General features: G+C 46.4%; 1 protein-coding gene across 1 annotated transcript in view; it reads left to right on the forward strand.

Moving 5' to 3' along the window:
• The window catches only part of RAB1A (RAB1A, member RAS oncogene family), a 31,400-nt gene that overhangs the window by 17,090 nt on the left and 2,303 nt on the right, over positions 1 to 12,007 (forward strand). The window contains exons 2-5 of the mRNA XM_044288807.1: positions 2,917 to 2,989; positions 7,012 to 7,107; positions 9,095 to 9,190; positions 11,212 to 11,343. Of these exons, the coding sequence (XP_044144742.1) occupies positions 2,917 to 2,989; positions 7,012 to 7,107; positions 9,095 to 9,190; positions 11,212 to 11,343 (397 nt within the window). The remainder of the gene's footprint in view (positions 1 to 2,916; positions 2,990 to 7,011; positions 7,108 to 9,094; positions 9,191 to 11,211; positions 11,344 to 12,007) is intronic.

Raw genomic sequence — 12,007 nt, forward strand, 5'->3', positions numbered from 1 at the left:
CCCTCTTTAACTCAAAATTTTGTAATGGGGTGTATGTAAATGAGTATTAATCTTGACAACATGTAATATTCGTATTTGTGAGTTGTATCCCCCCTTCTGATCCTCAGCTGTGTCATGTGAGTCAGTGTGTTGGTCATATGATACAGCTGAGGATCTGAAGGGAAGTTATAACTCACAAATACAGTCACCAATAAGAAAACTTACCTTCACTATAGTTTACATCATTGAGCTTTCTAACACGTTAGAGAATAATTTTTTGTTGTTCTACTACTTTAAACTAATGAAGATGGCACTGTTTAGTCGGTCTGTATTGTAATGGCCGTGCAGCACCTTTAGTACCGAGCGGCTGTAAACAATGCAAACTAACCAGTGTGGCCTTGAATTAGAGCCCGCAGCGACCACGTGGTCCTCGACCGCACCACGTGGTCGTACCTCAACAGCCGCGCAGTAGTCAACTTCAGAGCAAATATGACAGTCACCCCTAAGAGAAACCGCTGTCCAATGCTTTGTGAGAAGTGGCCCCGGGCTATCCCCCTGAAGTCCGCCATACACTTGAGTACGCTGCCCCATGCCCTTGGTACATATAGAGCACATACACAGCACCCCCGTCTTTATGGCACGTCAAGGGCGCAGCTCCCAGAGACATCTGTGACTGTCGTCGGAAGAAGCTTAGAGACTTTGCTATTGTGGAGACCTGAAAGACTATTTTAGAAGAGTCCTGGGGCTTTGTCTGGGCTGTCGCCCTTTCTGTGTGCGCGCTCTACAGGTGATAGGGGCCTCTCTGTGGCCATGGTAACCATGTCGTTGCTCATTATTCCTGCGCAGCGCTCTGGGCAGGTCACCGGCGTGGAGCTTTGGCTTATTCACAGCTGTTATGGTGGTGACTTTATTGTCCCCTCTCCAGAAGAATGATGACGTCAAACAACTTATCCAATTCTTTTAATATTTTGTGTGAATTTTATTTTTCTTCTGAAACTCTTTATAATTTTATTTACCATAGTGTTTTTTTTTTCTCGCACAGAACTATAGATGTTAACCCGTAGTTTCTGCTTTATAACATAAATTGCAGGAGAATGAATCCCTGACACGCTATTACCCTGCTGCTGCGGCTGCAGTTTGAGGTGCTGTCCCTTTAAGAATTCGCTACCCTTTCCTGTTTGGTTTACGAGAGGAGGGGGATGGGGGGGGGGGGGGTCCGGATCTCATTGTCATGGTAACGGAGTGCAGACTCTAAACAATCGGGCAGGCATATTAGGGCTGCGCGCTTGGTGCACACAGTGTGATACAGATGTAGAGTCGCGGGGATCCACAACACGCCCCTGGTGCACTATAGCATCGGTGTTCTACATAAAAAAATAAAATAATGAATGCAAATTCAATCATACTAACAGCGCAGAACTGCAGGAAAATTTGGTTAAGAACCTTTTACATGATGAACAATAACGTAAATGAAATTGCTGATAACAGAACAGTAGATTGTATGTAATCGCTGGGTAAATCTAGATGAAGAGGTCTACCCTGCCCCCACCCGGCACCCGATCAGTCTTAGGCCTCTCACACGAATGTTGTGCTTCCGTTCCGTGCATTGGGGACCGCAATTTGCGCGTGCGGTGGCTGAGACGGATCGAGACCCATTCAATTTGAATGGGTCCGTGATCTGTCCGCACTGCAAAAAATAGAACAAGGCCGGTTTCTGTGTATTGCTGGGTCGCAATACGGTCACGGGCACACAGCGTTCGTATGTGTCTAGTCTGACTGCTTACAGGGGCTCTCCGAGGTCTAACTGTGGGTTATCTATCAGGACAGCGGGCGTCCCGACTCCGGGCATCACCACTTACCAGATGCCTGATGCCGCCACACATCTGATCGGTGGAGTATAAGTCATCAAGAGTTAAATCTCAGGGAACCCATTTTAAAGGGGTTTTAGGACATTACAAAAACATGGTTACTTTCATCCAGAAACAGCGCCACTCTTATGCTGCGCGTGGTACTACTGCACATTTCCAGTCCTATGAACAAGAGCTGTCTTGTTTTCTATTCTCATCAATCTCATAGACCCCCCCCCCCCCCCCCCCCAAGCTGGTAACGCCCAAAAATACATTTCCAGGAGGAATAACAGAGAAACAGCACAAGACAGTTCTACGAAAATGGTTGTTTTGCTGATTCGTGTTAAATCTATGTATTTACTAGACATGTCGGGAGCGCTTTTTGGGTCCCCTTTAATGCTGCTTACATTGATTTTGATCACTGATCTTCCCTATAAATTTGCTATGTGTATTTCCGTTAAAGGGGACAATGTATTCCCTGTCCACAGGATAAGTGTCTGATCAGCGGGGATTTGGTCGCCGGAGCCCCTGGCTGTTATGAGAACTTTGCCCCGTGCTCTCAGTTTGAATGAAGTGACGACGAAGCATGCACTCTGCTCCACTCGGCTCTATGGGGATAGCTTGCCATCACTGGCAGTCCCATTGAGATGAATATAGCAGCGGACATGCATGGGTGTCTGCTGCTCCAGTCAAATGGGTAGCCTGACCCCTGCCGCTCAGACATTTACTATCCTGTAGATAGAGGATAAGTTGTCTTAGTAGGGCATCTCCTTTATAGCTCTCGAGACTGGCAGTAAAAGCAGATATTAAATGGTTAATGTTTGCATCCAGATACATTCCTGCAGTGTAGTGTTACTCTGGTGTTATACTCACATCCTGGCGCACGTCTCAAGATGTTTATGTCTCAGCCGGGTAAAAACGTGCCAGTTTCCAATCATTTTGGCTGGGCGTCAGGTTCCAGCACAGGACAAGGCCAGCGGGGGTGGTTGGGATGTGGCCACCTGGACGGAGCGGTGGAAATTCTGTCATGTGATTGTGACTCGTTAAGCCTTTCTTGCTTCTAAAATGTTTTCTCCTTCTCTGTTTGCAGTGACTATTTATTTAAATTGCTTCTGATCGGAGACTCTGGTGTGGGGAAATCTTGCCTTCTCCTTAGATTCGCAGTAAGTACAAATACTTGTCTGTAGAATGGTTAGAATGAAATTCCTCAAATTATACGCGCGTTTTTCATTTTCACGGGCATGGCCGAAACCGTGCATCTTAAAGGAGTTGTCCTGGTGGTAGAAATTATTTTGAAAGCCTCTGAATGCTGTAATAAAACATCTCACAGATTCCTCCCCTGGTTTGTTTCCTGGTGTCACTCATCAAAAGACTACTCAGCCCATCATTGGCTGGAGCGGTGACTTGCCTCAGCCAGTGATTGGCCGATCAGTCATTTCCTGCTAGTTGAGAGCTCTCTCTCGGGGTAGACCATCCCATTGATCAGTGGGGGTCTTATGCCACTGATCAACAGTATGAAACATTTATCATTTTGATAACTCTTTAAAGGGGTTTACCGGTTATTTAATACTGATGAGTTATCATTGTGATAGGCCAGTTATCAGCAACCGTTGGTACTCTCGCTGCTGTGAAACTACAACTCCCAGCATGCACACGTACTTGGCTGTTCTTCACTTCCATAGAAATGAAAGGATGATTATGAGAATTGTAGTTTGAGAACAGCTGGAGTGCCAGAGGTTGGTGATCCCTGGGACAGGCCATCAGTATTAGATTGGTGGGGGCTCAACACCTGGCACCACCACAGATTAGCTGTTTCAGAGGCTGTGGTGCTCCGGTGGGCACCGTGGCCTTCTTGCAGCTTACCAAGCACAGTGCGCCGTCCATTGGATAGTGGCAGTTCTTGGTATTGCAGCTCAGCCCCATTCATTTGAATGGGAAAGAGCTGCACCTAGGTAATGTGACTGATGTACGGTGATGTCACTGGGCTAGGAAGACGCTGTAGTGCTCACCTAGCACCGCAGCCCCTTAAACATATGATTAGTGTTGAGCGAACTTTTGTTTTAAGTTCGGCATCTAAAGTTTGGGTTATCGAAGAATCGCGTTATGGATTCCGCTACTACGGACCATAACGGGATTTGGAATCCATAACGCGATTCTTCGATAAACCGAACTTTAGACGCCGAACTTAAAACACACGTTCGCCCAACACTACATATGATCACTGGGGTGCCAGGAGTCAGACCCCCAACTTTTCCTGAGGAATATAAAAATCTCGGACAACCTAGGATCCTTCTCTCAAATGACAATACACATACATTTTTTAGACCAGTTTGATCTCCACCATGGGCACCGTACATTATTACTTAAGGGGGTTGTCGCCTCGCAGAGAATTAAATAATATCATGTGAAAAGAGTTGTAATTTTCATGAGCTGCTTTAGTCATTTCCATCTTGCGTTGTGCAGGAGATTTTGCGGAGATCAAAGGAAGTCAATAAAAAGGGGAGACAAGGGTGATGAAGTAGCCTCAAAACATTGCGGAGATGTGTAGCAGTGTGATACTAGGGAGTGGAAGAGGTTCAGCAGCAGCCATTTTATTCCCAGACACGCCATTGACTGGTTGGTGTGAGTTAAAGGGGCTGCCTGGTGGACGCTGCGGGAAAATGTGAAGACTATGCAGGGATAAATGGGCAGTGAGCAGGGTTCGGCTTGGGTCATACTGGTGACCTGAGACTGAGATCGAGGTGGTTACCCTTGTATAAAACTCTGTATTTGGGTACTGGAAAAATAAAGGGATTTCTGGGACTTACTTTTTCATGAGCCGTCCAGCCGATTAGCTGTTCTCAGAAGGTCTTGTCGGAAGCAGGTACCTGGACTACACAGCTCCGTCCAAGTCTGGTTACTGCAGCTCATCTCCCATCTAGTAAGGCTAGGGGTAAGTAAATACCAAACGGGTATCAGGAGGCCATAGCAGTCACCCCTTCCCAATAGTACTAGTGATATGCCCCTAAATGTCAGTAAAGGGGTCTGTAACTCCTTTAGAATGCGAATAGGACTGTTCTTAGGCTACTTTCACACTCGTGTTTGGTGCGGATCCGTCATGGATCTGCACAAACGCATCCGTTCAGATAATACAACCACATGCATCTGTTCAGAAACGGATCTGTTTGTATTATCTTTAACATAGCCAAAACGGATCCGTCTTGAACACCATTGAAAGTCAATGAAGGGCAGATCTGTTTTCTATTGCGCCAGATTGTGTCATAGAAAACAGATCCGTCCCCATTGACTTACATTGTGTGCCAGGACGGATCAGTTGGGCTCAGTTTCGCCAGACGGACACCAAAGCGGAATGGAGACGGAACGGAGACAAACTGATGCATTCTGAGCGGATCCTTTTCCATTCAGAATGCATTAGGGCAAAACGGATTCGTTTGGGGCAGCTTGTGAGATCCCCGAACAGAAACCAAAACGCCAGTGTGAAAGTAGCCTTAAGAGTTACCTCGGCTCATCACAGTGGCCCCTTTACTATAATCATGTCGGTGGTGCTAAATAGTAAGGACTGAAGGACTGTGGGCTGCCGTATGGGGCGTCCAGAGCTCCTGCTTGGTACCATCATAATGAAATATTATCATGGCTGGCCTCCTTTCTCACAGCATCAGACAGCTGCAGTTTCCATCCCAACTAGACTGTCCTCGATTTCTTGTCTGTTCTATATAATATTGTTCTCCAGTTTTAACTGGGACACTTGGGGAGGACGCGGAGGTATATTTATTTTATAGGATGAAGGGAATAAGGTTACAGCAGAGCAGAAGGTAACTGGGATCATGTTCTACTGCGGGTAGATCAGGTACCAGTACAGCAATGCATAATTTAACAGGCAACATGAAAGAAAATCGAAAAACTGGTCGTTGTTTGTTTTGGATGTGGCAGCAGTGCGACCAAACAGGCGAGATCGCCATTTCTCATCCTCCCCCGTCCGCTGCAGTATTCCATACAGAGACATTTCACAAACACCAACACTATACATAATACAGCATGCTTACTTCAAGGGGGGAGTGGGAATGTTTCTGCAGATAGACAATCTCCCCCATCACCCCCCAAAAAATCTGCAACACACGTGCAGCTCCCTCCACTGAGCTTTATAGGGTGTGACAGAAGCTGCTGTATTAGTAAAATTCGGAAACCCGATTGGCGATTTCCACCACACCTCATAGATTTTATTGGGGACTGCTGGTGCTTTTTTTTTTTTTTTTTTTTCTGCTGTGCGTTATATTAAAAAGGTACATTATAAGTAGGTGTGCACCGAAATGAAAATTCTGGTCCGAAACCGAAAATTCAGGATACCCCTTGACCGAAACCGAAACTGCCTTTTTGCCCAAATACTTTTAAAAGACCCCCCCACCCCATAACAGTGCCATCCACAGACCCCCACCCACCTCATAACAGTGCCATCCACAGACCCCCCCCACCTCATAACAGTGCCATCCACAGACCCCCCCCCCCCATTGTACAATTAATAGAAAATAGCGGGGAGGGACTGGGAGGAGGAGCTGGGGGCCGGTGCGTTCACTGTGCTCCGGCCCCCAGCTCCAGTAGTTATAAAATGTTGTACAATTAATAAGCATTCTATTCATGAGGCCCCCTCTGCAGTAGAACATTCAATATAGCCACATCCTACTCACAGGGCTGTCATCTTAATGCAGACGAGCGGCAGCGTCACAACTGACGTCATGTGACGTCAGTCGTGACGCTGCCGCTCCTCTGCCCGGCCGGCCAGCATTAAGATGACAGCCCTGTGAGTAGGATGTGGCTATATTGAATGTTCTACTGCAGAGGGGGCCTCATGAATAGAATCCTTATTAATTGTACACATTTTATAACTACTGGAGCTGGGGGCCGGAGCACAGTGAACGCACCGGCCCCCAGCTCCTCCTCCCAGTCCCTCCCCGCTATTTCCAGCCGATATGTACAAATATCGGCAGAAACAGATTAGGTGCATTTTCGGCCGCCCAAAATTTTGGTGCACCCCTAATTATAAGGCACTTGGCGCCATAGAGGCAGCCCATAGCATACAATTACTGCGGAGGGTTTTGGCCCCGATATTGGATCTTCCTGTACAATTGATTTTGATGTTGATTCACTTTGATCAGTATTCTGCTAATGGGGCGCTTCTGTTTCTCTGCAGGATGACACATACACGGAAAGTTACATCAGTACAATTGGTGTGGATTTTAAAATCAGGACTATAGAATTAGACGGGAAAACAATAAAACTTCAAATAGTAAGTAATTGCTGGAGGGTTTCTGCTGAAGCCGTGGACGCGCTGAACCGCTGATTGCTGCATTGTCATCATCCTGGATGGACGGTGTTATATGGGTGATAAGCGGCCAAATCACTGCAGACTCATTTGTGCCTTACAGATGCGGCTAGAAAGGAATCGTAATAAAGAGGATGCAAGTTTCTAGGGGGAGATGGAACAGTAACATTTATTAGTGATATTCACTGCAGCCGGGGTCTTCAATTTCTCATACGTAGGGGGTCATTATCAAAACTGGTGTAAAGTAGAACTGGCTTAGTTGCCCCTAGCAACCAATCAGATTCCACCTTTAATTTTTTTTTTTTATAGCTCCAATGGAAAATAAAAGGTGGGATCTGATTGGTTGCTACGGGCAACAAAGCCAGTTTTCCTTTGATAACCCCCCCCCCCCCCCCCCCATAGTGTACACGATCATGATTACATGCACAGGTTAAAGGGCTGCGTGTGCATTTGTAGACCCTGTCAGTATATTTTCACGTGGCAGATTCATTTCAGAAATGTCCATTGTATCTGGAGCAGATGCATGGATTTGGGTTCACATTTGGATGTATGGGACATTTTTGCACCAAATCTGCCACATGTCACCTTACCCCTACAGTGTGTTAGGCTACTTTCTCACTTGTGCTAAAGTAGTTCCGGCTGCATCTCCTGGACCAACTGTGGCTCCTCTGACTCTCACTCACGGCATCGGAGTTCTTATCTGACTGCAGGTGTATTGGACTGTACTCGCATCATCATGTCAGTACAGTACAATAGACCCACAGTCACACTGGGCCTCACTGCATCATAAATCAGCCGCGTTCGGTCCGGGAGATGAGGCAGAGACACTGGACGGTCGTGTGCATGAGCCCTTAGCCTAAGTTCACATCTGCGCTTGCTTTTCCATTCAGTTTCATCAGAGGAACAGAAAAGGGTGGAACAAACGCCTCTGCTTCTGCTAATCTTGGTAGAAGTAAAGTTCCTTTATGCAGGAATTTGTTTTTCAACAAAAAATACCTGACGGATCCTTTTTAAATTTTAATTTTTTTAAATCTAAACCTAGTCAATCAATGGATGCTGTTCCTCCCGAATCCATTTAACGGATCCATTTTTTTTTCTATTCTGTTCCTCTGATGGAACAGAAAAGACTACACAGATGGTGAAACCCAGTCTGTCCACTGGGTGGCAGTGTAGTCTTGCAGTTGCAATATGTCCATATAAACAAGCCTTAGCAAAGTTGAAAAACTTCAGGGTTTGGCTGTTCTCTAAGGGTACTTTCACACTAGCGTTAGAAGAATCTGGCAGGCAGTTCTGTTGCCGGAACTGCCTGCCGGATCCGGAAATCCGTATGCAAACGGTTATCATTTGTTTCCGGATATGCATTGTAATACCAGAACCGTCTCGCTGGTGTCATCTGGAAAAACGGATCCAGTATTTATCTTTTTCACAAATTTAAAGGTCTGCGCAGACCAGGAAACCGGATCCGTTTTTCCGGGAAACACTTGGTACCAGATTAGGCTTTAATACATTTCAATGGAAATTAATTCAGGATCTGGCAAGTGTTCCGGAATTTTGTCCGGAGAAAATACTGCAGCATGCGGCAGTATTTTCTCTGGCCAAATACCTTAAAAGGGACTGAAGTGAAGACATCCTGATGCATACTGGTGCACGAGATGGGCCCATAGATTTTCTATTGAATCTGTCTCATTACCTGTCGGACAGAGAGGGCGGTACGCGCACTCCTCTCTCCCCGCGTTCTAGAGATCGTGGTGGTCTCGGCACTCAGACCCCCATTGATTTGATTTGAACTTTTGATATGTCCAAAATTGTCTAAATCTGGGACTGCTGTAATCCTCCTCCAGCATGCATGTTATACCGCCCTAGACCTGTAATGCTGGCGAAATGTAGTCGACTGTTTCATTCACATCATTGTTTCCTAGTGTATTCACACATTGTTTTCTCCCCTAAACAGTGGGATACGGCAGGGCAGGAGAGGTTCCGAACTATCACATCCAGTTACTACAGAGGAGCGCACGGCATCATTGTTGTGTACGATGTTACAGACCAGGTAAATACAATATTTCAGTACAGTATGTGGTCTGCCCCCACAAAGACTTACAGAGCCTATAGAACTCATAAGGGTCCTGGGTCCCAGTCTCTTTACAGCACCGTAGAATGTTATATGCAGATGTCACTTGACACTCGGCAAGCTAAACCTCAGCGTGTGTCACGGGACATGAAAATCGTGATATTGCATCGTGACGTCTCATGTAATGTTTGCCTATAGAGTTGAGATTCAAGATGCAATCTGCGATTGTCACAAAATTCACCCCTGTTAATTTTTGGTTGCACCTCACACTTGACTCTGCAATTACAAACCGCAATGCAAGTCATGTATGACTTGCATGCATCCTTTATGTAACGTGGCAGTATTTTTATTTTTTATTTTTTTTTGTTACCTCTTACATGAGGCTTTTGTCGCATTAAATGTTAATTTTTAAAAAATTTTGTGCATATTTTTTTGTATCCTGCTGCTCCCATTGATCTCCAGAAGGGGCACAAATGCTCACTTAGCACTGTGCCCTCCCGCTGGCTCTGATTTATGCCAGAAGGGCATGGTGCGTTTTTTACCCTTCAGTTTTAGCGGTTGGGAGAGGGACCCATACTCCTGCAAATCAACACTTCTGACCTGTCAAACGTTTTCTGAGATATAATGATCTTTTTGGGGTCATCTATTTGTGACGCCACTGGAGGGCACAGTTGTTTTTTTACTGTATACAGAATCCAATAGTTTGCGATAGGGATCGACCGATTATCGGATTTACCGATATCGGCAGATATTCAGGATTTTGAACGCTATCGGTATCGGCATTTATTTTGCCGATATTCCGATAGCGTATGGGGAGCACAGATCACGCTGCTGACAGCGCTCTCCGTGTTCCCTCAGCAGCAGCACAGGGGAGAAGGAGCAGTGTCTCCTCCCCCTGTGCTGCTGCCGCCAATGAAAGGACAGGGGACAAGAGGAGGGGAGGAGCTATGGCCACTGCGCCACCAATGAAGATTAATCTCTCATTTATTCATATACAGGAGGCGGGAGCTGGCTGCAGAATCACATAGCCGGCTCCCGACCTCTATGAGCTGTAGCTGCGATCTGCGGTAGTTAACTCCTCAGGTGCCGCGGATCGCAGCTACTTGTCATAGAGGTCGGGAGCTGACTATGTGATCCTGCAGCCAGCTCCCGCCTCCTGTATATGAATAAATTAGAGATTAAGCTTCATTGGTGGCGTAGTGCGCCCCCCAGTATTAGACATTGGTGGCACAGTGCGCCCCCCCCCCCCCCCCCCCCCCAGTATTGAGCATTGGTGGCGCAGTGCGCCTCCCCCCCAAGCCCCCCCAGTATTAAGCATTGGTGGCGCAGTGCGCCGCCCCCCCCAGTATTAAGCATTGGTGGCGCAGTGCGCCTCCCCCCCCAAGCCCCCCCAGTATTAACCAGTGGTGGGGCATAGGGCCCCCCCAACCCAGTCGCAGTGCGCCCCCCCACAGGATCCCCTCTCCCCTGCTCCTCCGATCGGAGCCCCAGCAGTGTAATGCTGGGGCTCCGATCGGTTACCATGGCAGCCAGGACGCTATTGAAGCCCTGGCTGCCATGATAAGCTCCATGCTGCTGTGTGCACAAAGCACACAGCAGCAGGGACAGCGTGAGCTCCTATTCACCCTGACAGATCTCTATCAGGGTGAATAGGACAAGGGTTCTAGTCCCTAAGGGGGCTAAAAGTTAGTTAAACAAAAATAAAAAAAATTACAAAAATAAAAACACCAAAATATTAAATATAAATGAAAAAGAAAGATTTACAAAAATACACATGAACAATAAACATTACTTTTCAGCAGATTTGTGGGAATTTTTTTTTTTTTTTCAAAAATGAAAATTCCCAGAATATCGGTATAAATTATCGGTATCGGCCCTAAAAAAATCAATATCGGTCGATCCCTAGTTTGTGATGACATCTTCTATACTAATGCAAACCTACATGTAAGGCTGTGTGTATGGAAAAGACTCATTGGATTTTTTTTATTTTTTTATTGCAGGAATCTTTTAACAATGTAAAGCAGTGGCTTCAGGAGATAGACCGTTATGCCAGTGAAAATGTCAACAAGTTGTTGGTAGGGAACAAATGTGACCTGACTACAAAGAAAGTAGTTGACTACACAACAGCGAAGGTGGGTAATGGGGCTCTGTGGCAGCTCATTTGGTCATTAGTTATCAGTAATTTCCACCTTATTTTGAAGTTGGCCTTGTCTAAACCTTTCATTAGCTGATAGTGGGGAATTCGCTTACCCATTTATACTGACTGATATCAGCAGGTCTAAATGCTTGTTTTTCTTGCACGGAAATGACATTCACTGGCCCATGGTCTTTTCGATGACAGTTGGAATTCCGTATATAACAGTCTTAAAGAGGTTGGCAGGTTTCCAATATTGATGACCAATCTTCAGGATAGGTTATCCATATCAGATTGGCGGGGTCTGACTCCCAGCACCCCTGCCGATCAGCTGTGGCACTCCTGTGGTCTCCTTGCAGCTTATCAAGCTCAGCGCTATGTATTGGGTAGTGGCTGTGCTTGGTATTGCAGCCTGGCCCCACTCACTTGAATGGGACTGAGCTGTGCCTAGGCCAGGTGACCAATGTACGTGATTTCACAGGCCTAAGAAGAGGCCACAACACTCACAGTAATACCACAGCCTCTTAAAACATCTGAACGGTGCATGTGCTGCGTTGTTACAGCGGTGTGCAGGTGTAATTACAGCTGCTCCCTCCCATTCACTTCTTCCAGAAGGAGCATCTACACTCCATCTGCTCCTTTGATGTGAATGGGCCGGAGCA

This window comes from Bufo gargarizans, chromosome 4, assembly GCF_014858855.1.
Source record: "Bufo gargarizans isolate SCDJY-AF-19 chromosome 4, ASM1485885v1, whole genome shotgun sequence".
Lineage (NCBI taxonomy): Eukaryota > Metazoa > Chordata > Amphibia > Anura > Bufonidae > Bufo > Bufo gargarizans.